General features: G+C 42.5%; 1 protein-coding gene across 4 annotated transcripts in view; it reads right to left on the bottom strand.

The window, feature by feature from the left end:
- GRK5 (G protein-coupled receptor kinase 5) overlaps positions 1 to 26,707 on the bottom strand; it is a 259,047-nt gene that overhangs the window by 104,681 nt on the left and 127,659 nt on the right. For 3 of the 4 annotated variants that reach the window (XM_061635844.1, XM_061635840.1, XM_061635841.1), the window contains exons 3-4: positions 5,413 to 5,463; positions 1,603 to 1,715 (exon numbers count right to left, since the gene is read on the bottom strand). Coding sequence is in view for 3 of the 4 variants with exons in the window: in XM_061635840.1 (XP_061491824.1) it covers positions 1,603 to 1,715; positions 5,413 to 5,463 (164 nt within the window). In the remaining variant the exon portion in view is untranslated. The remainder of the gene's footprint in view (positions 1 to 1,602; positions 1,716 to 5,412; positions 5,464 to 26,707) is intronic. The other variant, XM_061635842.1, reaches the window with a different exon arrangement.

The raw sequence follows: 26,707 nt of genomic DNA on the forward strand, positions 1-26,707 counted from the left end.
ATTCACCTGAAAGAATATGCTGCTTGCATTAATTTGGCTCCCTGAATATCCAATGTAAAAACCCCAGTCAGCTTCTGAAATTCAACATGGAAATGGGCTGATTAACCCACAAACCTGTCAAAGCAGCTGTTCTGAGCTCATTCATGACAGCTGTTATGATGAAACCTGGCTGTTTCATGCTACAGGATCAGAATGTAAATTCTGTGGACAATCAGATTACATTTGATTTTCCTTAAGAAAATAGTGCCCCTCCAGCTTATTTATTCTCTTCCATTGACAAATGCATCATAACACCACCAACATCAGGAATAATGTATTATTTAAATTATGGCATTAATTTTGCTGAGCTCAGCTGAGTGGCACCCTAGTCCAAAGATCTGCAGGAGTTCAGAAATGAATAGCAATCTTTTGCAGATGCATATATACATGCATACACACAGAGATGGCTCTGATAAACAGGGCTGTACCCACAATAAGAAAGCATCCTTGGTTGAGGAGCAAGTGTTTGGCGAAGAGAGCACTGTGGAAACACATTTATTTATTTATTAAATGTATATCCCGCCCTTCCTCCTAGAAAGAGCCCAGAGTGGCATGACAATATTCTCTAACTTATGAATTCTATCAGAGTTTTAGAGACTTTTCCAGACAGCAGATTTTTCCATAGGTGTACTGTGTTATAAGGAATCACCTGGAAGTGGGAGGGGGGAACACTGATGTAGCATTGTGGCTTTATACTACAGTCAAAGAAGAAGGGCTTCTCTCCACCAAGCAAATTTTACAACAGGAAGAGAAATAAGTTTAAAGCATATCTAAAACACATGGCTTCCCCGAAAAATCCTGTAGTTTGTTACAGGTGCTGGGAATTGTAGCTCAAAGGATAAACGACAATTTCCAGGATTCTTTGAGGGAAGCGATGTGCTTTAAATGCATGCTGTGGATGTGATTGCTGTTTTGGACTACAGCACCTAAAAACCATCATGGACTTTTTATGATTTTTTATAACAAGTGGGTTCTGTCTGAAAGCAACCCAAGTCTCACTTACTGGGTCTAGAAGGCCCATAGCTCAAGCAGTAATGCAGCAAGTTGGTCATTAAGAAATCTGAAGTTTGAAACAACACCGTTTATCTTGTTGACTTTTTTTCAACGGGAAAGGGTAATACTTCCTCTGGTAGAGATGGTAATCAGTTTCTCACATGACTATGTATTGGTACAAACAAGTGGGACCTGCAAGCCAGTGCTGCTTTCCATCCCCACTCCCCAAAGATTAGTGCTCTTGTTCAGGGATTCAGAGAGCCTGGAACAAGAACCTGCTACCCCAATCCTTTTAGATAAAATGCCAGGGATTTAACCTGGAATCTTCTGCATGCAAAATATTTACTCTACTACTGAGCTATGGCCCCTGGACACATAAATGCATATACACACACGCACACACTCCCATGGTGCTGGAGGGAAAATGTGAATAGTGGGACTACAAAGGCTATGAACTGTAACAGATACAGTCAGTGACACCAATAGAAAGCCCAGGGACATTATCCTCCAGGAAACAAGAGGTTATTCTTTATACCTGCATGCTTGCAACAGTCATAAGAAACAACTTACCACCGAGTCCAGAAATCTAATACAGCACTCAAGCTCTGGGCGAGTCTCACAGAACCGCCGAAAGAGAAGTCTTCCTATTGGCTGCTTGTCATATAAACTGTAGTAATCTCTCTCTGGAGGAAATAAAGAGGAAGAGGGAAGGTGAAAAAACCGAGGTAATTTTTTAATGCTTTGTGGTCTGGTCAGATTTTGCCTTCTTTTTTTTTTAAGGATCTACAACCCCCCCGCCATTCTGCACAAACAATAAAAACTAAAAGACGCACACAAAGAACTCACAGAAACAAAAGCTGTGGCCCAAGAAAGCTATGTGTATTTTGCCATTTTGCCATGGAAGGAGACAAATTGATTTTGGATATAAAAGCATCCTGAGAAAGTCAAGATTTCTCTCGCTTTTTCTTTCAGGAACATGGGCTTCTGGTTCTCATAGGCACAAATATAGACTCAAGAGCAGGTGGGCAATGCCTGTTGAAATCCCTGAAACAAGATGGAGGGAATGCGAGTAGAATACCAGCCTACCAGTGAGCTTCATTGTCCTTCATAGATCCTTGCTCTTCCTATTACTTACTAAAGCAGAACAAATTATGCCTCCTATCCCAATTGCTCCCACTTCTTTCCACCAGACAAGTCAACTGTTGGGACTTCCAGGCTGCTCCAGGCCTGTATAGCTTGAGCCCAAGCAGCCCTGCTAGAAAGTACTTTGCACAGCTGTGGTATCATGGGCAATACCTAAGGTGCCCCTGTTGCCTGGATACGGGGACCGCTGACTATATATACCTGGACCATAAGTGTGTGCATCATTCTGCATCCTGCCATCTGTGCTCCAGTGTCAGACTGGGATGCTGCCATAGAAGACAAGTAAATAAAGAGTATGTGTATGCTCCACGCATATGTCCCATATAAAGGAGGAAGAAAGATATTCTTTCCTCTCCTGCTATGATCACACATTTTCTGAACAGTAACAGTTTTAAAAAAATAAAATAACTCAAATAGGTGTGTGTGTGTGTGTGTGTGTGTAGATATGCAAAAAGCTTGAATTAACTTGGCAGAGTTATAAAACCAGCTAGTGTACAGTATTAGGCTGTTATTACTGTAAATTCAGGAGCAAAATACCAGAAAACATGCAATAGCACTAGCCTTGTTTAAGAAATATTAATTGCTTAACAACTCATGAAGTATCAAACCACGGGATGCGTTTCCTGAAACATTCTTGCCCCTACTTTTCCTAGCACCATATGGCAATTTTTATTATTGCAGCAACAACCCACTCCTTACTTTAACACATGGCAGACAGACAAATTGTATTCATTTCACCTATTACAGAGAACTATAACAGCTCGTATAGATTAAAACCCTTTCCTTCTGACTTTAGGAAAATTTATTTTTTGTCTCAAATTGCTAGAGATTAAGGGTATGGCATTTGTTTACTGTTACTTATTCCTAAGTAGGCCTATTTACGTAGCAAGCTCTTGCTTGTCCAGACTGGTAGGGTATGTAGATCGTTTTTCTGCACAATCTATTTATGTAGTGCTATCTCTGGAAAAACAAAAAATAGCATAATTCAGACCAATATAGATGGTCCAATAACCCTGATTATAGCTCCAAAGTTTGGCAGCCTTATAGAAATTCTCAGTGTGCCTCCATCAGAGTTGCTGCCCACGTTCTCTGTGTTAGCTTCAGAATGTTTTCCACATTGCTGCAGAGCTTATTCTCCATTGTTCCCTTTATCCAGGAAAAAAGGCACAAGATACATAGATAAACAAAGGGCCACTAGTTATTTGTTTACATTCACTGCTCTGCAATGCTCATAACAAACTAAGGAATGCCAAACTTCCTCCCCATAATTTATTTGGTGTGGATGTCCTGTTATGGAGACAAGAACTAACAAACCACATCTCCTGCTGCCTTGTTTGGATGAGCTCTTCCTGGATCAAAGCATTGGAGTAGTATTAATCTTGCTCTTTGCTTCTCACTGTCCACCCACCTAAGGAAAGGGTGGGCAAACTTCAAGCTTGCGGGACTACATTATCACCTCAAGATTCACCAACTGGAGGCAGGTGCAAAACAGTGGGGCGAGGCAACATACTCTTAGAATTAAGATACAGGGTGCCTATTCTTTTCATGAGAAGGAAAAACACATTTTTTGTCATTGCTACTGTGAAACAGCTGGGAGTCACATTCCTTGCTGATCTCCAGAAAATCAGAGATGTGCCAGTAAATCCCAGTCTTCCTTCTTCCCACCCTTGACCTAAGGGAAGCGCCAAGGTGACTCTGGGAGCATTACCAGGCCTCTAAGTTGGTGACTCCAGAGGTCAGTGAAGCCTCCAGGCCAACAAGACAGCCAGTGTGGCAAAGTAGTTAAGAGTGTTGGGCTAGGACCTGGGAGACCAGGGTTCAAATCCCCACTTGGCCATGAAGCTCACTGGGTGACTTTGGGCCAGTCAATGTCTCTTAGCATAACCTATCCCAGAGCATTGTTATGAAGATAAAATGGAGAGGGGGAGAAATATGTACACCATCTTGAGCTCATTAGAGGAAAGGTGGGAAATAAATGCAATAAATAAATAATAAACAAGCTCTCCTCAAGTTGGCAAGCCATGGCAGATTGGCTTGTCCTTGGCTTGCTGGGCTCCTGTATGCTGTGCAGGAGGGAACCAAGAGGAGATCTAAGTAACTTCTATTTATCTGTGTGAGATGCAGCAAATGGGCTCTTCTTTCTGTACCTAGCTCCTGGAAGAAATAGGGTGATAGGATACCAAGGCTCATAACTGCCCACAATTTCTCCATACAAACAATATAACTGGAATGTAAGTATAATATCAAAATGGTTAGGGTGTGGACATGAGTAGTGCAAACTCTAGAGGCATCTCCAGAGTCCAGATTAGGGATGTGCTAGAATTCTGCCCAATGTGGATTTGGTAACATATTTTCCATTAATTCGCTTATTCTCTATCCCTGCAGATCAGATTTTCTGTAGCGATTTCCAACAGCTGTTTTCGAAAATGGATTTAAAAAAACAACCTGCTTCTAAAATATTGATGTATTTCATCAATATAGTGATATAAAATATTGGGATTTCCTTTACAAATATAAATATTTCCTCAAAAAACTGATTTCCTTTAAAAAAAATCTGTATATATACATATATATATACAGAAATATATATATATTTCAAATCGATACCGGCCTGTTAGGATGATGTCTTTCAAACTAGCACTGGCTAATGGATCCCATCCCTCATCCAAATCTTATCCCATACAGTAGGGTCCTGCTTTATGGCGCTTTGCTTTACAGCAATTCGCTAATACAGCGGTCTCAATTAGACACAATTAGACTAAAGCCCCACTCATACGGCGCTTGTTTCACTTTTACGGCGGTTTTCGAGCATCGCGTGCCATTCTATTCAATGAGTTCCACTTTACAGCAGTTTTCGCTTTACAGCAGGGGTCCGGAACGTAACCCGCCGTATGAGTGGGGCCCTCCTGTATTCTCATCTTCAACCATTTTCTGGCCATTTTTGCTACAGGAGCCCTAGAAAACTAGAAAGCCTTAGAAGGAGCCCTAGAAAACTTTCAAAGCATATTTGCTTCTGACTACCAAAGTAGATTCATGGCTGTCTGCTCAAAACGTACACAATATTGATTTTGACTGGCAGAGCCTGAGCACAAACAGGTACATATTTATGCATTTTATTCAGCTTCCATGACAGGACAGAAAATGCATTCCCTAAAGCACTAGCACTGACAGCTCTTAGCCATACCATGAGATGAGTACGGAACACAGAGAGTAACAGGCAAATATGTACAACTCAACTGGTTTTAACTTTTCCTGGTCCACAGAATTCAGAGTACAACTTCAGGTGCTCTGGGATATCCACATGTGGGAGGAAAATGGGAAATCATCAGTGCAAGATTGAAGGAATCCAGAGCAGTTTCAAACACATTGCATACAGACCATACATAACAAGAGAATAGTTTAGCTCTATGTACCCAGTGTGCATTTCCCAGTTTTGCCTAGCAGCAGTCCCTTAATCCCTCTCTTTCTCTTTTTGAAAAATGGAAATGGACTGCCTTCAAGTCATTCCCTGAATGTATTCCGCCAAGCTTTGAAGACCTGGCTCTTCAGACAGGCCTTTGGGGAGGGTTAAATTTTTACGACCAATCGCCTACTACTCTGTACTGGAACTGTTTTATTGTTTTATTGTTATATTGTATTTTATGATGTATTTTATTATGATGTAATGTATTGTTGTTAAATTGTACGTCGCCTAGAGTGGCCATTGGCCAGATAGGCGACCCACAAATTAAATTATTATTTTTTATTATTTAGGATTTTCATGGTAAGCGGTATTCAGAGGGGGTTTACCATTGCCTTCCTCTGAGGCTGAGAGGCAGTGACTGGCCCAAGGTCACCCAGTGAGCTTTATGGCTGTGTGAGGATTTGAACCCTGGTCTCCCAGGTCGTAGTCCAACACTCAAAACACTACACCACACTGGCTTCTCCTTTCTCTTTTTAGGTGATTTAAAAGAAGAAGAAGCTTGCAATGCATTACAAGTTCTGTATTTCTGCATGTCCAAAGAGGCTCAATGGATTGTGGCCGGAATGTATGCTCAAGCCCCCTTGTGCGTGCAACACTCTGCATCCCACCATCTGTGCTCAATTGCCTGACTGGGATACAGGTGTAGATGACAATTAAGTAAAGAGTATGTGTATTTGCTAGAATATTTGGTTCAAGTTAACCCCTTAATGAGCTATCATATGGACAGAAGTTGCCATGTACCGGCTCCATTCATATCCCCCATATAAATAAAGGTGGGATATTCCTTCCATCTCCCTCTGCTATGACTGCATATTTTCTGAAAAGTAACATTTTAAAAAAATTACCCAAATTACAGCCAAAACAGAAAACAATTGCTATAAGAAAATGTAATGCCAAAGATTAAACCTGGAGAAATGCAAGAGCATGTACAATATCTCTAAGTCATTCAGTGCTTGGCAGCTTCAGTCTATGAGAACAGGATGAACTCACTGCTAAAGTAATAAATAAAATTATTCTTCCCTCTTAAGTGATATAAATAGCTTCTAAGACCTCAGTCCTATATTAGAAAGATACCCCTTATTAACTGAAAGCACATTTTTGTTGCATTAAGGAAACACAAATTCACAGATAAAAATTTTAGTGGCTCATCATAATCCAAGAAGAAGAAAGGAAGGGGGCTCTAAGTGCACAGCAACATATTTATTGAGTCCAATGCTTTTCAAGTATCTTCTTTAGGCACAACTCACTCAAACTTTTGTTCCCCAACTTTGGTTCTTTGACAGCATTCAGAATGCACTATCGACCATGGTATTCTTCTGGGTTGACTTGATGAGATGAGTATTGGAGGCATTGTTTTACATTGGTTCCGATCCTACCTCCAGGGTCGTTTTCAGAGAATAGCATTGGGTGATTGTCTTTTGGCCCCATGATAGTTGTGCTGTGGGGTGTTGCAGGGTACCATCTTGTCCCCAATGCTGTTTATCATCTATATGAAGCCCTTGGGAGTGGTCATCAGGAGATTTGGGGCAGGGTTTCAGCAATACGCTGATGATACCCACCTCTGTTTCTCTGTAACATCTGAATCAGGAGAGGCTGTGCAAGCCCTGGAATGGTGCCTGGACTCAGTGGTGGGCTGGATGAAGGCCAATAAACTGTGTATGAATCCTAACAAGATGGAGGCACTGTGGGTTGATGGTTCCCGAGTTCAGATAATTGGTCAGTTGCCTGCTTTGGATAGGATTGTATTCCCTCTGGAATAGCAGGTTCATAGTCTGAGGCTGCTCTTGGATCCGTCTTTGTCACTAGAGCCCAGGTGACCTCAGTAGCTAGCAGTTCCTTTTACCAGCTTAGGCTGGTAAGACAGCTGCAGCCGTTTCTGGACTGGGATAGCCTGACCACTGTTGTCCATGCACTGGTAACCTCCAGGCTGGATTACTGTAATGCGCTCTATGGGGGGCTGCCCTTGAGGTTGGTCCAGAAGCTGCAGCTGGTGCAAAATGCGGCAAAGTGACTGCTCACTGGGGCAGGGTATCGCCAACATGTCACCCCGCTGCTGAAAGAATTGCACTGGCTGCCCATTAGCTACCAGTCTAAGCTCAAGTTTCTGGTTTTGGTGTACAAAGCCCTGTACAGCTTGGGACCAGGATACCTAAAAGATCATCTTACCCCTTTGACACCCAGTAGATCACTACGCTCTGCAGGTGAGTGCCTGCTGCAGATGCCATCTTATCAGGAGGTCCGTTCCACACAAAATAGGGAGCAAACCTTTAGTGTAGTGGCACCTACCCTTTGGAATTCCCTCCCCTTAAATATTAGACAGGCGCCTTCTCTGTTATCTTTTTGGTGTCTGCTGAAGACCTTCCTCTTTCAAGAAGGTTTTTAAGTAGAGACCTTATCCCAGTCTGCGTCTGTGTTGGAATTGCTTTTGAAGATGTTTTAAACATGCTTGGGTGTTTAATATATTTTAATGTCTGTGTCCTGCCCAGAGCCCCAGACATGAGACGGAGGCGAGCTTGGTTTAATTCTCATTTTATTACGGTGATGGTTACATCCAAAACAGAGCGCTTCATAAACCTGTCTACTCTGGCTCACTACTTTCCCTAGCTAAGCTACCTAAACAGTCTCTGCAGCGTGTGGGTGTTGAGCCTTGGCTCACCCACGAGGGCTCGGGAGAGGTAAGACATGAGCTTCAGACTCCCCAGCTGCCAGAAGGCGCGGAAGACGCAGGAGTGGTGGAGTCTCAACAAGACCTTGGGAGGGAGTGTGAGGCTGAGTTCGGGTCAATTCCCATGGATGGCGCGATATCCAAAGAAGAGAGAGCGCCACCCCTAGACAGATCAGAGGAGCCGTCAGAGGTTGCCTCTGAGCGTGTGTTAACTCTTCACCAAGCGGCTTGAGGGAGCCTCCAAGTGCGTCTCCGCCCCTGACCTGTTGCTAAGGATGAGCCACTGGAGGCACGCCCCCCATCACCCTGCTCACGATGCCGTGAGAAACAGACAGGACAGAGGTCGTACTTGCGCAGGAGTCCGAGATTACGACTTTCCCTATGTAAGACTGCAGCTTTCCGGTTTAAGCTGCTAAGTCAACTTCCTTCACACGTTGCAGAGCATGTCTAGAGTGTAGTTAGGGAATTCTAGTGAGCTAGCGTAGAGATTCTTATGAAGCGCACTGCTTTTGATGTATCCATTACTTTAATAAAACAAGAGTTAATTGCACCTGTGTCTCAGCCTTGTGGATCCCGCTCTGAATGGGACAGTGGGGAGAGTTGACTCAGCACTAGAGTCTGGGTGGGCATCTGCTTAAGTAGGGAAGGTCTTTGCCCGTAAACGCCGGGTCCTCTGAAGTTTCACCCTCTGAAGTCCCTCTTCTCACGCCGTCTCACGCGGGGTGCGGGATGGTGAGCCTCCAACCACCCATCTGTGGGGGTGGGGGTGCTGCACGCAAGGGGTTGCTTCCCAGCGGCTCAGGGAGCTCGCAGGCGGAGCAGAATCTGCATTGATGGGAGGGCTGGTCGAAGAAGTCTGTGGGCTGGCAGTGCTCCCCCTTCCTTCAACGTCCCCAGGGACGTCGTCCTCATCTGACTCCTCTCCCTGATCTAACTCCCCTTGCACCTGGGGTGCAACAGTCTGTTTTTATCATTTTATAGTGTTTTTAGTGTTTTTGTTTGCCATCCTGAGCTCTTACAGGGAGAAAGGGCAGGATAGCAATTTAATAAATAATAAATAACAAAAAAATTCTCAGGAAAAATCATTTCTTTGAAACAGGAGGCTTTCTCCCTTTTTCCCTGACCTGCTGTATTTTGTACCTTCCTGTTTTAGGAGTATTTTCGCAGCACAATCCAAAGAACCCATTGTATCAGTCTCAAAGGAAAAGAAAGAAGTTAGAGCACAAATGAACAACTGGAGAGTCAGAAACCTGCCTTAAGAGTCAATTATATTGTTCTTTGTACAGATGCCAATAAAAATAGCAGTTCTGACTGAGAAGTTTAACAAATGTGGAGAATGATTTCCTGAGGAAATGGAAATGTTAAATAACTGGAAGTGAAACCATATGTTTGCAAATGATGCAGTGATCATAACAGTTGTGAGGACAACTGGTAGAGAAGATGACATATTGCTGCTGGATTAGAAAAACTTCAGAACTAAACTTCAAAGAGAGACACTTTACAGAATCTTTACTTTAGAAAACAAACATAGACTTGGATAATTCTGCCTGTCCTATCTCCCCTTTCCCACTGCAGCTGCCTTCCAAAAGGCCACTCTTAAAGACTGGAGGACCCTACATGATGGCATGAGATGGAGAACAGGGATGCAGTGGGAAAGGGCAAAATTGGTAAAAATTAGGAAATTCTCCTTGTGCAAGTGGATGCTTTAACGTAAGAATATAAGAGCCCACTAGATCAGGCCAATGGCCAATCTAGTCCAGCATCCTGCACTGTGTGTACAATAATCTTTCTAAATATTTTTTCTTTATTACCTTAACTGCTGACTTTTCTTCTTTATTACACTAACATTTCATGCTGCACTGCATCATGAATTAAGGAATGCTGGGTTGTGTGTATAGGGTTTTGTTTTTGTATTATTGCAATCTGTTGTAAGCCTTCTTGAGGATCACTCCATTGAAAAGCGATATATAAATATTCAAAATAAATCCTCAGAGTTGAGCTTGTGCTAAGGGGAGAGCTAGCCAAACAGCTTTGGCAAACTTAAATGGTTTTAAAACAGGAAGATACGACATCAAAATGTATGCATATTTAATGCAAGAATATATCCTATGAGGCCTCAAGCCACAAATTCTGTCAGAGGCTGGCTATCTAATTCATGACTGTGCATTACAAGGACTGTTTTATGTTCAATCTAAGTCAGCAGATTTCCCCCTCCCAATTCTTTCACTTTTTGGGCTACACGATTAGCACCAATCATCATTCCCTCTATCTTTGTTGATCAAGCATGACTGCTGATGCTTATAAAGCAAAAATAGCACCACCACCCTACACAAGAGGGAGATATCAACAAAGTCAGGAGAACCCCAAAGTTTGTAGAAGTATATATTTATTATTCAAAAGAAATACAAGGTCCCAAAGCCGCCACGACAACAACAAGAAATTGTGCATATATGCACTCGGATGCAGAGTAGGAGAGCTGGAGCAAAAGTCCAGCAAGGCTGTTACCCAAGTGTCATTCAGAACTCAGGATGGAGCCATAGATCATCCCTCTTTCCAGTTGAGCCACAGTCCCACCACATTTGCCCCCTGCTTCTCTCCTCCCCTCTCTGCTCTCCTCCTCCCTTCAAAGCTTTTTCTTCCCATGTGGGAGGGAGCCCCAGGCCTTGAAGGCATTGGGTTGGCTGTCAGCTGGCCAAATCTATGCCTTCAAAGCTCCTTCTTCTCCCAGCCAACGTTTTGTTTCAGGGCCCAACTTTCCCCCTCAATTTTCAAAGTTCAGAGTTGAATTGATAGCACTTTTTTTAATGAAGCCAAATCACAAATGCAACTGAAATATTCTCCATGTAAAGCCAATAAAGAGTATACACTAATCTATCTTGACTTTTAAAAGATGAAAGCTGCTTCCCATCAATAGCTTCTTTATGGACTTTTAAAGAGCTTACACATTCTCTTGGTTGCATCAGTAAACATTGCCTATGTTACCATTGGATTAGATTAAAATGCGAAGCGAGGAGATGGGTTATTGCATGTGGCAACAATGTGTGTGTAATGGGAGGGGGAGTTTAATTTCTTGTATAATAATAGGGTTTAAGTACAAAAGATTATCCGGTATTCAATGCACAAAGCTCTTAAATCTAGTTCATTTTCACCTACCTACAGAACTTCCATCAGTCCATTGCATACACAGATGCTATGGCCAGAATCCAAAGAGCTACTTTAAGGATGTTAAAGGGCTTGCGCAAACCTGGTGGAATTTGACTTTTTATTCCTTGAACAGTAAACCCTAATGCCAAAAATGCAATTGCTTTTGAGAAGTCGTCTCAGCATCAAAAGCAGTTGCCATGATGTATAAAGGAGTCTTTATTTGAGCTCAAATTCAACTTGGGAGTATGGTGCTGGTTGTGCAGTTCTTTGGAGCCTTGTTAAAATCCAATTTGAGCGTAATAGGAAAATGCAACCTCCTCTTAGTCCTAAATTAGCATAGCCAATCTACCACTATAATAGTGGCATGCAACTTTTTAATACAACTGTCATGGAAAACTTCCTCAGTGGTACCCATTTCATCAGTGCTGTGTTGCATGCACCCTAATCTCTGAGCTGAGAGAGACTTCTGGGGGTCCAGCCTTTGGAATTCCCCTTAACTGTTAGTCAGGCACCATCTCTGTTATGTTTTTGGTGCCTACTGAAGACCTTCCTCTTTCAACAAGCTTTTTAAGTAGAGACCTTATCCCAGTCTGCATCTGTGTTGAAAGTGCTTTTTTAAAAGATGCTTTTTAACTCTTTAAAAAAAGATGGTCTGTTTTAATATGTGTTTAAAGATGTTTTCTTTTAATATGTTTTAAAGTATTTTTTAAAAAAGATGTTTTAGACTGTTTTTAGTGCTTTTGTTTGCCTCCCTGGGCTCCTTCTAGGAAGATGGGCGAGATATACATTTAATAAATAAACAAAATTAAATAAATAAATAAATAAATGTCCCAAGAATTAAGTCAATGGTGAAACCTTCCATCTCCCTGGGTAAGTCAACTCAACAGTTAGTTGACCTTGGAATTTAGTTGAAAGCATGTAAATTGGCCTATTCAGATTAATATTTTACAAAATATTCAAAATAAATGCTATGTATTTAGAATTAGGCAAATACAAGTGCTTAGCAGCACTTAACAGCTAATGGCTCTGAACTGGGTTGGTGACCATGAGAAAAATCAGTTAAATTTTTTTCTAAGCTGGTTGAATTCTAAAAGCCCACCAAATTTGAGGCTGTGTACTTATGGTCATTTCTGAAGAGCAACAGGAATTATTTTCCCTTTAATGCTATCATAGCACTAGCTCTGATTCAGCACCAGTAAATTAATATCTGCACAAATGTAATGGAGGAAGGGGGATAGTCTCGACCAGGGGTGGGAGAGAAATGCCTATTCACTCTTTTTTTCTTCATTGCACCCACTCCCCATATCTCATGGAATTTGATGTGAAACTGACTACATAAAAATAGAATGCACAATGAATGACCAGTGCCAACTAGTCCCATCCCACAAGTGTATCATGCTACACTTGAGATGTATATTTCTAGGAACCACCCTATTTTGTGATTTTAGGTTGTTTTGAATTCTTTTTAATACTGCATTATAAAATTGTTTTAACCTGCCCTGGGACCTTTGGGTGAAGGGCAGTTAATAAATGTTGACAACAACAACAACAACAATAATAATAATAATCCCATCTTCTAGCATTTGCACATGCAACACCAATATGTTCAGGGACAGTGCCTTCATGCATCCAGCTGTATTTTTCCTCGCCACAGGGTTCTAGATCAAGTGGAAGCCTTCACGTATATATGCATGACGGCTCCCTCCCTGCAAACATTTTTGCTGAATGTATGGATGACAGGGGGCAGGGCCCCAGTCCTGTGCTGATAGTATGTGGTAGCCATTTGACTGATTAGGGCTTCTCTGCAGCTAAAATGTGCACCTTCCATTAAACTAGCAGTAAATCTGTAGTCTCCATTCCTTACTTGTTATGCTGTGGATGTCTGAGACAATTATCTTGTTTCACTTTGGGGATGGAGTGTCTTTCCATATCACAGATATGGAAAAGAAAGTCATGAGCATCATCTTGAAGACTAGACTACATATTAGGTGGACATGCCACCAGTTCTGCAGAGGTGCAGAAAGCAAATTCCAAAAGCAGCCTCTGCAAAAAAGCTACCCATAATACATTTTGTCACATCTACAATTAAACATCTCATGCACGATCATTTTTTTTTCAGTTGCATGGTGAAGTCTGTTAGGTCACTTGAAGAGTTAGTCCTCTGCCAAAGTTCTTATACTGAACTGCAACCATTTCCAGTTAGAGACATAGTAAAAGAAAGGGCTTTTTTTGTTTTTGGTCCATTAACACTTGCATAATTCAGAGCTGTCTAGACCTACTATGGTACAGCTTCAGCCTGGAGCATATTTTTATACCCAAGTTATTTCCCCCTTGAATGCAGGATTGTTATAATGGAAACTCTGACAGACCCTTGATTAGATTAAAAGCAGCCAAAAACTTAAACAGCCCCGCCCCTCGCTCAGGAAGGAAGGAAGCCTGAGAGAATACTAAAGTGTTAAGCCCCAGCTGATAGCCATCAGCCTCAAGTAACACATCATTGGCTGGCAGCAGTAGCTGGGAGGAACCAGCCACACATATAAAGTCAGAGCACCCTAGCGAGGGAGCCTGCTCCACGAGCTAGAGGGAGCCCCAGCTGACGAAGCGTCAAGGCGAGTTAAGCAGCAGAGCGAGTTCGGCAGCAGGGCGAGGAGGCCAGGGCCCCCCACTCTGCCCGTCTGTTCCCTGACCTCAACTAAACCGCAGTCTCCAACCCATTGACGTAATAAACCTTAAACAAAACTATGCAGGTAAGAAGCCAGCAGGGGTGTGGGGGCTTTCCAGTGTTTTGCACCGCCTGCAGCATGTACGACTATCTGCCTGTTGGACAGAAGTCATGGGTGTGCTCTCGGTGCAATGAGCTCCTGGCTCTCCGGGAACGACTTCATTTCCTTGAGGCCAAGGTGGCGGACCTGGAAAAGCTGAGAGAGGCAGAGAGGTGTGTGGAGGAGGCCTTCAGGGACGTTATAGCTGTGTCCCACTCCAACGATGATAGCTCTCCTGCTATCATGGAGAACGATGGTCTCGGGGAAGGACAGCATCCAGCTGAGGAAGAGGGAAACGATCCCTTAGAAGGGACCCATTCCTTGGGGGATGAGCAGCTATCCTCTCGTGCCGAGGATATATCTCCAGGGGGTGGAGGGATCCTTGTAGTGGGTGATTCGATCATTAGGAACATAGACAGTGGGGTGTGTGATGGGCGTGTAGACCGCAAGGTGTTTTGCCTGCCTGGTGCGAAGGTTGCGGATATCGCCCGTCGTTTAGATAGTTTGGTAGACAGTGCTGGGAAGGAGTCAGTGGTCGTGGTGCACGTTGGCACCAACGACATGGGGAAATGCAGCCGTGAGGTCCTGGAAGCAAAATTTAGGTTGCTAGGTAGGATGCTGAAAGCCAAGACCTCCAAGGTGGCTTTCTCTGAAATGCTACCGGTTCCACGCGCAGGACCAGCCAGACAGGCCCAGCTTCGCAGTCTCAATGCGTGGATGATGGTGTCGGGTGGAAGGGTTCGGATTTGTTAGGCACTGGGGAACATTTTGGGACAAGCCGGGCCTGTACAAAAGGGACGGGCTCCACTTGAACCAGAATGGAACCAGACTGCTGGCACTTAAAATTAAAAAGGTAGCAGAGCAGCTTTTCAACTGACTGAGGGGGGAAACCCGACAGGAGCTGAGAAAGGTCCGGTTCGGAATAAACCTCCCCCCTGGGATAAAAACCAAAGAAATGATGAAATTTTAAAAGGGGTAGGCCTAGAAGTAGGCATTGTGAGAGCAGGGGCACAGGATATAAATTCAGAAGAGCAAAATTACCACAGGCCTAACCACAAGTGCCAAAGACACTTGAAGAGAGACACTGCTTACAAGTGCCTGTACGCTAATGCTAGGAGCCTCCAAACCAAGATGGGAGAACTGGAGTGCTTGGTCTTAGAGAAGAGCATTGATATAGTGAGCATAACCGAGACCTGGTGGAATGGAGAAAACCAGTGGGATACGGTTATCCCTGGATATAAACTATATCGGAAGGACAGGGAAGGACGTATTGGTGGTGGAGTCGCTCTATACGTGAAAGAAGGCATTGAATCCAGCAAGCTCGAAGCCCCAAAAGAGGCAGACTCCTCCACAGAATCGTTGTGGGTGGTGATACCGTGCCCCAGGAGGGACTTAATACTGGGAACGATCTATCGTCCCCCTGATCAAAATGCTCAGGGAGACCTTGAGATGAGATATGAAATTGAGGAAGCATCCAAACTAGGAAATGTGGTAGTAATGGGTGACTTCAACTACCCGGACATAGACTGGCTGCATATGTGTTCCAGTCATGACAAAGAAGCAAAGTTTCTAGATATTCTAAATGACTATTCCCTAGATCAGTTGGTCATGGAACCGACCAGAGGGACGGCAACCCTGGACTTAATCCTCAGTGGGGACCGGGACCTGGTGCGAGATGTAAGTGTTGTTGAACCGATTGGGAGCAGTGACCACAGTGCTATTAAATTAAACATACATGTAACTGGCCAATTGCCAAGAAAATCCAACACGGTCACATTTGACTTCAGAAGAGGAAACTTCACAAAAATGAGGGGATTGGTAAAAAGAAAGCTGAAAAACAAAGTCCAGAGGGTCACATCACTCGAAAATGCTTGGAAGTTGTTTAAAAACACTATATTAGAAGCTCAACTGGAGTGCATACCGCAGATCAGAAAAGGTACCGCCAGGGCCAAGAAGATGCCAGCATGGTTAACAAGCAAAGTCAAGGAAGCTCTTAGAGGCAAAAAGTCTTCCTTCAGAAAATGGAAGTCTTGTCCGAATGAAGAAAATAAAAAAGAACACAAACTCTGGCAAAAGAAATGCAAGAAGACAATAAGGGATGCTAAAAAAGAATTTGAGGAGCACATTGCTAAGAACATAAAAACCAACAACAAAAAATTCTATAAATACATTCAAAGCAGGAGACCATCTAGGGAGACAATTGGACCCTTGGATGATAAGGGAGTCAAAGGTGTACTAAAGAACGATAAGGAGATTGCAGAGAAGCTAAATGAATTCTTTGCATCTGTCTTCACAGTGGAAGATATAGGGCAGATCCCTGAACCTGAACTAACATTTGCAGGAAGGGATTCTGAGGAACTAAGACAAATAGTGGTAACAAGAGAGGAAGTTCTAAGCTTAATGGACAATATAAAAACTGACAAATCACCGGGCCCGGATGGCATCCACCCGAGAGTTCTCAAAGAACTCAAAGGTGAAATTGCTGATCTGCTAACTAAAATATGTAACTTGTCCCTCGGGTCCTCCTCCGTGCCTGAGGACTGGAAAGTGGCAAATGTAACGCCAATCTTCAAAAAGGGATCCAGAGGGGATCCCGGAAATTACAGGCCAGTTAGCTTAACTTCTGTCCCTGGAAAACTGGTAGAAAGTATTATTAAAGCTCGATTAACTAAGCACATAGAAGAACAAGCCTTGCTGAAGCAGAGCCAGCATGGCTTCTGCAAGGGAAAGTCCTGTCTCAGTAACCTATTAGAATTCTTTGAGAGTGTCAACAAGCATATAGATAGAGGTGATCCAGTGGACATAGTGTACTTAGACTTTCAAAAAGCGTTTGACAAGGTACCTCACCAAAGGCTTCTGAGGAAGCTTAGCAGTCATGGAATAAGAGGAGAGGTCCTCTTGTGGATAAGGAATTGGTTAAGAAGCAGAAAGCAGAGAGTAGGAATAAACGGACAGTTCTCCCAATGGAGGGCTGTAGAAAGTGGAGTCCCTCAAGGATCGGTATTGGGACCTGCACTTTTCAACTTGTTCATTAATGACCTAGAATTAGGAGTGAGCAGTGAAGTGGCCAAGTTTGCTGATGACACTAAATTGTTCAGGGTTGTTAAAACAAAAAGGGATTGCGAAGAGCTCCAAAAAGACCTCTCCAAACTGAGTGAATGGGCGGAAAAATGGCAAATGCAATTCAATATAAACAAGTGTAAAATTATGCATATTGGAGCAAAAAATCTTAATTTCACATATACGCTCATGGGGTCTGAACTGGCGGTGACCGACCAGGAGAGAGACCTCGGGGTTGTAGTGGACAGCACGATGAAAATGTCGACCCAGTGTGCGGCAGCTGTGAAAAAGGCAAATTCCATGCTAGCGATAATTAGGAAAGGTATTGAAAATAAAACAGCCGATATCATAATGCTGTTGTATAAATCTATGGTGCGGCCGCATTTGGAATACTGTGTACAGTTCTGGTCGCCTCATCTCAAAAAGGATATTATAGAGTTGGAAAAGGTTCAGAAGAGGGCAACCAGAATGATCAAGGGGATGGAGCGACTCCCTTACGAGGAAAGGTTGCAGCATTTGGGGCTTTTTAGTTTAGAGAAAAGGCGGGTCAGAGGAGACATGATAGAAGTGTATAAAATTATGCATGGCATTGAGAAAGTGGATAGAGAAAAGTTCTTCTCCCTCTCTCATAATACTAGAACTCGTGGACATTCAAAGAAGCTGAATGTTGGAAGATTCAGGACAGACAAAAGGAAGTACTTCTTTACTCAGCGTATAGTTAAAACTATGGAATTTGCTTCCACAAGATGCAGTAATGGCCACCAGCTTGGATGGCTTTAAAAGAAGATTAGACAAATTCATGGAGGACAGGGCTATCAGTGGCTACTAGCCGTGATGGCTGTGCTCTGCCACCCTAGTCAGAGGCAGCATGCTTCTGAAAACCAGTTGCCGGAAGCCTCAGGAGGGGAGAGTGTTCTTGCACTCGGGTCCTGCTTGCGGGCTTCCCCCAGGCACCTGGTTGGCCACTGTGAGAACAGGATGCTGGACTAGCTGGGCCACTGGCCTGATCCAGCAGGCTCTTCTTATGTTCTTATGTTCTTAACTAAGCCCCTAGAGTGAGTGCAGCTTCGAAGCACATGACACTGGTCTAATTAATTAAAAATATAGATGCAATCAGGATTTGACAATAGAATTCCTTTAAAATGGTATTTAAGCCTTGCCAACTTAATTTCTTAAAAATAATTTCCCATCTTTGTCTATGAAATTTAATTATTCAGATTTAGACAATGTTTGCTTTGTGCATCCTCTCTTATTTTCTTTTTATATCCTTTCCTTCATTCATGGTACTATGCTAAGGGATGAACATCATGCATTACAGGAGTATTACATTCAAGATGGAAATGTTCCAAGACATAAACCAAGCCAGTACCGCAAACAGCATTTGGAGAATATTTCAATGACTTCCAAATTAAATGTGCTTCATCTTGTCCCCAAAACCCTTTTTAAAATTTGTTTTCTACAAACATTTAGAGGGATGTTTTCCTTCTTATAATACTGTTGGAAAGCAGAATCTAACACGCACCTGTATAAATCTGTTCATACAAATATTTGCACCAGAAATGTTTATGAGGGCCATCGTTGCAGATTTTGAAAACCAATAGGAAGAAAGCACGTCACTTTTCAAGTAATACTCAGCAGCAGCAAAGAAAGTAAGCTGCTTTAAATGCTTTAAAGCTTCCATTATTTAATTATTCAGAAAATTTTACTGTCTACTTTCCAATGTAACAATTCTCAAGGTGGAGGGGGCAAAATTAAGACATCAATAAGACTAGTTGTGGAAGGAGATAAGCAGAAGAAGATAGAAACCAGTAAAACTAAATAGGCACATTAACTATAAAAATACTGTCTAAACAAACAAGTCTTTAAACTCGGGGTTGCCAACCCATCACCCATAGTTTGGTGACTTCTGTTTTACTGGTACCCCCAGTAAGTCCAGCTTTCATTTTTTTAAAACAAATCACTAGCTCTCCTAGAAATAACATTATTGAGCAAAATACGCAGGTACCTTTCTAAGCAATTTAAGTGAAATCAGCCAGCCTGGCTGCTCCTGCCTGTCAGTGTTATTAGCCAATGAATGAAGTCTGAGCTGTGATTGATAAGTGAATTGTTTGGAAAGCCAGGTAATAGGAATCCCTGGGGTCCTACGGAGCTGCTGTCCTGCCCTCGCTTTTAGTGCAATTTTCCTGCTTCTGTCCTTTTTTCTAGTCCTTGGGATCTCCATAACATGCCCTTCCTTTCCCCTTAACAACCAGGATGCATCTTTCCTGTGCTGGGTTCACCTGATATCAGGTAGTTATGCCACGCGTCCATGACAGCCATTTTGTGACTGGTGCCCCTAAAACATTCTCAAAAGTTGAGATGTGCCCTCTGGTCCAAAAGGGTTGGCAACCCCTGCTTAGCCTTAAAGACTAAGGTCTCAAATCTGCTACACCTCAATAAGGAAATGGTTGCTTATATCAAGGAGTTATCATAGACAAAGCTCAATTTTTATTAAGCTGATGGTGCCATGGAGAGGGCTATCTGTATAAGAAAGCTTGAAAATTTAGTTTTAAAAAGGGTTGTCTTAGTATTCCTTAAACACAACCACACCCAACAAGCTCTGTTTTCCTAGGATATAAACGTTAGGCTGCTGTGGGTGAAAAAAAACTCACCTGAAAGGTTCAACCTTCTGTTTAGAATAAAAGCAGCTAAAAGCTAGTCTAGTTTGTCCAGGCTAGGGTGCAATGCACAACTTAAAACTACAGGGGCACTTGCACTATTAAAAGTGTGTTGTGAGCAAATAAAATAAAAATAAAGTAAAAGCTAATTAGCTTTTCTTAGCGTTATCAGTAAAAGTTTTTAAACAGGCCTCTCTCTCAGGAAGGAAGGCTAAATTAATCCCCAAGAGGTAAATATCAGTTGATAGCTGAGCCACCAGCCTCACTTAGTCAACTACCTTTGTTCACTTCCCATTGTTCACTCCCCATCCCCAGAAGGTTAAAGTGAGTTGACAGTAGGAATTTAAGCCATATCCCTGAACTCATTGGCTGGCAGTACCAACTGGGAGGAACCAGCCACACGTTCAAATGTAGAACAGCCTAGCAAGGGAGCAGCATGCAGAGAGTAGGAGTAAATGGACAATTCCCCCAATGGAAGGATGTAGAAAGTGAAATCTCTCAAGGATTGGTATTGGGACCTGTGCTTTTTAACTTTTTCATAAACAATCTAGAGGTAGATTTGAGCAGCGAGGTGGCCATGTTTGCTGATGATACCAAATTGTTCAGCGTCATTGAAATAACAAGAGTTTGTGAAGAGCTCGAAAAGGACCTTTCCAAACTGAATGTGCAATAAAATGGCAAATGCAATTTAATGTCAGCAAGTGTAAAATGATGCACGTCAGGACAAAAAATCTTTATTTCATAAATTTCAGTCGCTCATGGGGTCTGAACTGGCAGTGAGTGACCAGGAACTAGATCCTGGGGTTGTAATGTGAAGCTCGATGAACATGTCAATCCAGTGTGTGGCAGCTGTGAAAAAGGCAAATCCCATGCTAGAGACCATTAGGAAAAGTATGGAAAATACAACTGCCTATATCATAATGCTGTTATATAAATCTACGGTGTGACCGCATTTGGAATACTGTTTACCTTTTTGGTCATCTCACCTTAAAGAATGATATTGTAGAGCTGGAAAAGATTCAAAAAAATGACAACCAAGATGATCAAGGAGATGGAGTGATTCCTCTATGACATCCTTTCCCAACCAGTGTGCCTCCAGATGTTGTTGGACCACAATTCCCATCTTTCCTGACCATTGGCAATGCTGGCTGAGGCTGATGGGAGTTGTGGTCCAACAGCACCTGGAGGCACACTGGTTGGGAAAGGCTGCTCTATGAGGAAAAGATTGCAGCATATGAGGCCTTTTACTTTAGAAAAAAGGTGAGTATGAGGGACAAGACAGAAGTTTATTATACAGCCACAAGAGTGGATAGTCACCATATGCTCAGAGGCACATGTTACCAAATCCTTCCAAGCTACACAGGCAGTGGATTGGACTGTGAAAGACCAACACAAATTGTGTTTGCATTTTGACAAATTTGTAGGGCTGTACAATATCTCAGAGAGGAGGTTAGGTCTCCTGCTCCTCTGGTGCATTCACTATAGCTGCCCAATTTTCCTGCTTTTTAAAGTTTGATAGAAATATCTGTTGGCTATAGGTGCGTTCTTAAACCGCAAGGTTTATTCTTAGTGAATAAAATTATGCATGGCATGGAGAGAGTGGATCAAGAGAAGTTTTTCTCCCTCTCATAACACTAGAACTCACTGACATCCAATGAAGGTGAATGCTGGAAGATTCAGGGCAGATATAAAAAAAAGTACTTCTTCATGCAGAGCATAGTTAACTCCCAGAGGAGGCAGTGATGGCCACCAGCTTGGACTTTAAAAGAGGATTATAAATTCATGGAGGATAACGGTATCAAAGGCTACTAGCAATGATGGCTATATGCTCTGAATCCTCAGTCAGAGGCAATATGCTTCTGAACACCAGTTACTGGAAACCATGAGGGGGCGCCCTTGTACTTGAGTCCTGCTTGTGGACTTCCTGTAGGCATGTGCTTGGCCACTGTGAGGATGCTGGACTAGATAGGCTGCTGGACTAGGTGGGCAGCTGGCCTGATCCAGCAGGCTCTTCTTATGTTCTTATTTGTAACTCTACATCCAGGGCCCCTGAACTTCCAGTGATGGCCCATCAGAAATGTATTCATCCCTTAGCAATAAAACTTCAATTGAGCCTTGAGTGGTCCTGCAATCACTTTGGCATGATCATGTGCAGCTGAGTAGCCATACATTCACATACTGTGTCAACTGTTTATAAGCAAATTGTTTACTCTCCTAGTTGCACTCTAGTTGAGAATGGCTGATCTGCTACTTAGAGGCGAGCTGCAATTACCAGGGACTGAATAGCTAATTATAGCATATTCTGTACTAAATCATGCCCTTAATCACAAAGAAAAAACAAACTACAGTTAGAACTACAGATTGGGGTGTAGGCAATCAATAATAAAAGGTGTAGAAGGAAGAATTAGAATGAATCACTAAAGCACCATCACTGTCTAAAAACAAAGGTCTGGATCCGGACTAAGCAGCAATCCAATGCACACTTACCTGGGAGTAAGTCCCATTTAAACCAATGGAGCTTATTTCTGAGTAGCCATGTACTGTATTGCAGCCTAAATTAGTTGAACTTTGGCCCCATTGAAATCCATGGAACAAGTTTTAGTCATGACATAACTTCAGTTGCACTGATTTCAACAGGAGCTAAGTGCAACTAATTTGTCTGTATTCAACCCATTGTAAACAAAAGTATTATTGTTTTAATAATTTTTCCTTTTCCCCAGAGATCCTCAGTTCTGTGAAGATGGCTAGGAATCTCTGAATTCTTGTTACCTTCACCAGACTAGTTGCCAGAATTCTTTGGTGATAGTCAGGATAGTTAAATTAAACTAGTATGAAACTGATACAGTCTTGCATTTTTGAAATATACTTAGCTATGTCTTGCCCTTTTCAGTCATTATGCCTGAAGAAGGAATTGCAACATAAGTAAGGAGTGTGAGAGTAACCCAACCCAACCTGCACCTCTCAGCTGAACAAACTTAGAAGCCTCATCATGATCAGGGGGCTTGAAAATGGGGAGGCTTCTCAGTATGTTTAACTGAGCGTGCTTTAGACCTTCCCATTAGGGATGGAGCCAGTGCATGTAGGGATGTTGGCAGCAAAGGCAGTTCACACACCCTCTTCCCCTTCCGTTTGCTGAAAAATATAACCCCAGAACAGGGATTCCATGTGCTAAATATGCCAAATAAAATGGAACCCCATATAAATGGAGCTACCCCCATTTACCTGCATTTACTTGCACCTCCCTGACATGATTAAGTGTTTTGCCATTATTATGCAGCACCTCACTAAATTGTACTGTAATAGTCAATGAAATGTTTCTAAAACATTTTTTTTCCTTGGCAATATTTCAAAAGTATTGGGAGCTGAGTGATCCTATGAATGGAAAAAAAGAGAGGGCTGATTATTAAAGATCACTTCAGAGTCTGAGGTGTTCCTTGGAGTTGTGTGAATAAAGGTTTTATAGTCTCTGTTTGTAGTGGTTTTGGCACAGGGTGCTGTGCTAAGTACTCTGTCATCAAAGGAGGGAACTAGTAAAATAGCTCTTCTGTGGACGCTCCAGTTATAGCTCCTTTGACTGAAATACATGACTTATTTCCTCTCTTGTGTTTTTATTTAATCTTCTGCTTGATGATATCCACTTACAGAGTATTTCAGGGCAAGGCTCTACTCTGAATTCTTAAAAAGGTTCTGGTACTGTTGTTGCATGTTGCATAAAGCAAGCATGTCAGTTCCAGGGAAGTAACAGAGGCATATTGCAAATAATTTTGAATCCTTTTTATTTTTAAAAGAAGAACCTGCAAAACTACTTAGTGATACCTGGATAAGGGGGGGGTAAAGGAAGACAAAGAAATCACTAGAATTTCAACAGAGGATATGGGACAGCCCAGCAGCAAGATTTTGGTTTCAAGTTTGTATTATTTATTTATTACACATACCCCAAAGTGCTCAAGGTGGCATACGAACATGGTTCTCTCCTTCTGATTTTATCCTCACAACAACCCTGTGAGGTAAGCTAGGCTGAGAGATGGTGACTGGCTCAAGGTCACCCAGTGAGCTTCATGGCCAAAAGGGATTTTGAACCCTGGTCTCCCATGTCCCAGTCTGACACTCTACCACTACACCATACTGGCTCTTTAAAAAATTATTTGGGGGATGGGGCAAGCTGAGCCATCCCTGCTGTAAATATAGGAAGCTGCCTTATACTGTACATATATCAATCTGACATTACAAAACACTGTTGTTGATAACAAAGACACTTAGGATAGAGTATGTTCCAGTTATGTGGGACCTGAGGGATGGTCATGCTAAATGGATGCATGGGGTCACCTTACCTGGGGATGAAACTGAGAAAGGAATCCATCAGAACTGGACATCTACAATGTCATTTCTAGTTATCTGTGTCAGGCAAGCTTATGGACCTTGTCATATGGCAACGTGGAATCTAGAGGAGATACTTACCATGTCATTTTGTTGGCATACATCAGCCTTCCCCAACCTGGTGTCCTCCATATGTTTTGCTGGACTCAAACTCCAATAAGCCCCAGCAGAGATGATGAGAGTTGTAGTCCAACAATCACTGGATAGCACCAGGATGGGGAATAGGGTTGCCAGGTCAGAAGCATCCCAAACCCTGAGATGTCAGGGGCAGGGCCTAGTGATGTAACGGAGGTGGGTCATAGTGATGTCATAGGGGCCAGCCCAGTGATGTCATTAAGCACGATACATTAAGCATCAATCAGAGTTGTTTGGAGCATACCACTAAAAAAAAAATCTCTGATTGAAAATTAAGATAGAAATCTTAACTAAATAGGGGTGTTCCCTGGTCTAGCTGAAGTGACGGGATCATTTCTTCTCACATGCTTAGAGAGTCTGGGTAGGGAACATTTAATCTAGCCTACTTGCTTCTGGCAAGAATGGTTTAAGCACCCTCAAGCCAGGCCAGTCACCAGAAGGCCATTGTAGGAAAAAGGGAGCCTAGTGTTGTGGAGATGTTAGAAGGGAGCATTCAAGAATAAAGATGTATACCCCTGAAGGCTGCAATTCTAAACACACTTTCTAAGGGACTAAGCCCGACAGAACTAAACAGGACTTACTTCTGAGTAGATATAGTTAGGATTGTGCTGTTGGTAAGGCTTGACTAGGGGTCCTCTGCAAAGATACCCAAATCAAAGCAGGATTGGCAACCCCCTTGCCTGGAATGTCCTGCCTGCCTTTTAACATGGCTGCTCCAAACTACTTTACAGACTTGACCTTTCAATGCAGAGTAACAGTTAAGAAGATTCTCTACCCTTTTCTGCCTACCCTGTGGGCTGCTATAAACTCACTTTGACAGCCAATCCAATTCCAGTGAATAATAATTGACAGAAAGAAAATGGAAATGGTTTGGTCTACCTTCACAGGTAACAACAGCAATTGAAGCCACATTTCCCAGTACATGAATTCTCTTTTACCACTATTGAGCAAGAAACAAACCATCAGTGGGTTTAAGGGGGCTCAGCTGAGCACATGGAACCACTGTTGTTGCTTCTATGGATGTAAGGGAGTGAAGTCAGAGGTAAATGAAATGCAAATAGAAAAGAAAAACCAGACAGTTATGATTTCCTGAATGCCATGCAATACCAACCACAAGAAGATTCCTATGAGTAAGGCAGAAAACTCAGCATCCCACAACCAGTCAGCTTTCCTAATCAAAACTAAAATAATCCTGGCAGCCAGTCAGCCAAGGTCACAGAAATCTCCATGCAGACAACCTGAGCTGGGGGCTGCAGTTAGTGCAGAATGCTGTGGCATGATTGCTAACATGAGTGAGACCCTATCGGCCCATAATACCTCTGTTCTGCAATCTGTACTGGTTGCAGATTTGCTACCAGGCCAAGTTCAAGGTGTGTTTTCCATGTTACAGCTTCCACAGAGTAGTTCTGCTCTTGTAAGAAACTGATCCTTTAGTGTGGCAGCACCTACTCTTTGGAACTCCCCGCCTATTGACATTAGGCAGGCGCCGTCATTGTACTCTTTTTGGCACCTGCTAAAAACATTTTTGTTTAGGCAAACCTACCCAGGCATGTAGGAGCTGTTATGTTTTTTATCTGTTTTTAACCCATTGATGGTTTTATTATTTTGAATATTTTTAAATTCCTGTCTTTTGACTGTTTTTGCCAATAATTTCATTGCTTTAATTCCTCCGTAAACTGCTTTGAGTTCTTTTTACAATAAAGTGGTATATAAATGTTGTAAATAAAATACATAAATACATTTTGGAGTCACTGTGGCTCTTGGGTCTCTTTCCACTTTTAGGAACAAAAGGATCTGCCTTATACTGACTCAGGCCATTTGGTACTATCTACCTCAGTACCAATGACAAGGGCTAGCATTGGCTCTCCAGGATTCCAGGCAATAGAATTTTCCAGAGATTGGATTTTGGACCTTTGCATGCAAAGCATATGCTCTACCACTGAGCTACAACCTTTCCCGTTTAAAAAAGTATCTTTTAAAATTGTACTTTTCAATTCACTAATGAATGCACAGCACACCTAGGGCAGATCCACACCATTCATTTAAAGCAGTTTCAACACACATTTGAAACACATGAATCACATCACAGAATCGTGGGAACTGTAGTTTATTAAGGGTGGTGAGAACTATAACTGTGAGGTGGAAACTACACTTCCGAGGATGCTTTAGGGGAAGTCATGTGCTTTAAATGCAAGTTGGATGTGCTTTAACTGTATTGTGTGGATCTACTTCATAACCTTTGCCTGCATGTAAATCGTTTTAATTTTTT

Source organism: Rhineura floridana, chromosome 7, assembly GCF_030035675.1.
Source record: "Rhineura floridana isolate rRhiFlo1 chromosome 7, rRhiFlo1.hap2, whole genome shotgun sequence".
Lineage (NCBI taxonomy): Eukaryota > Metazoa > Chordata > Lepidosauria > Squamata > Rhineuridae > Rhineura > Rhineura floridana.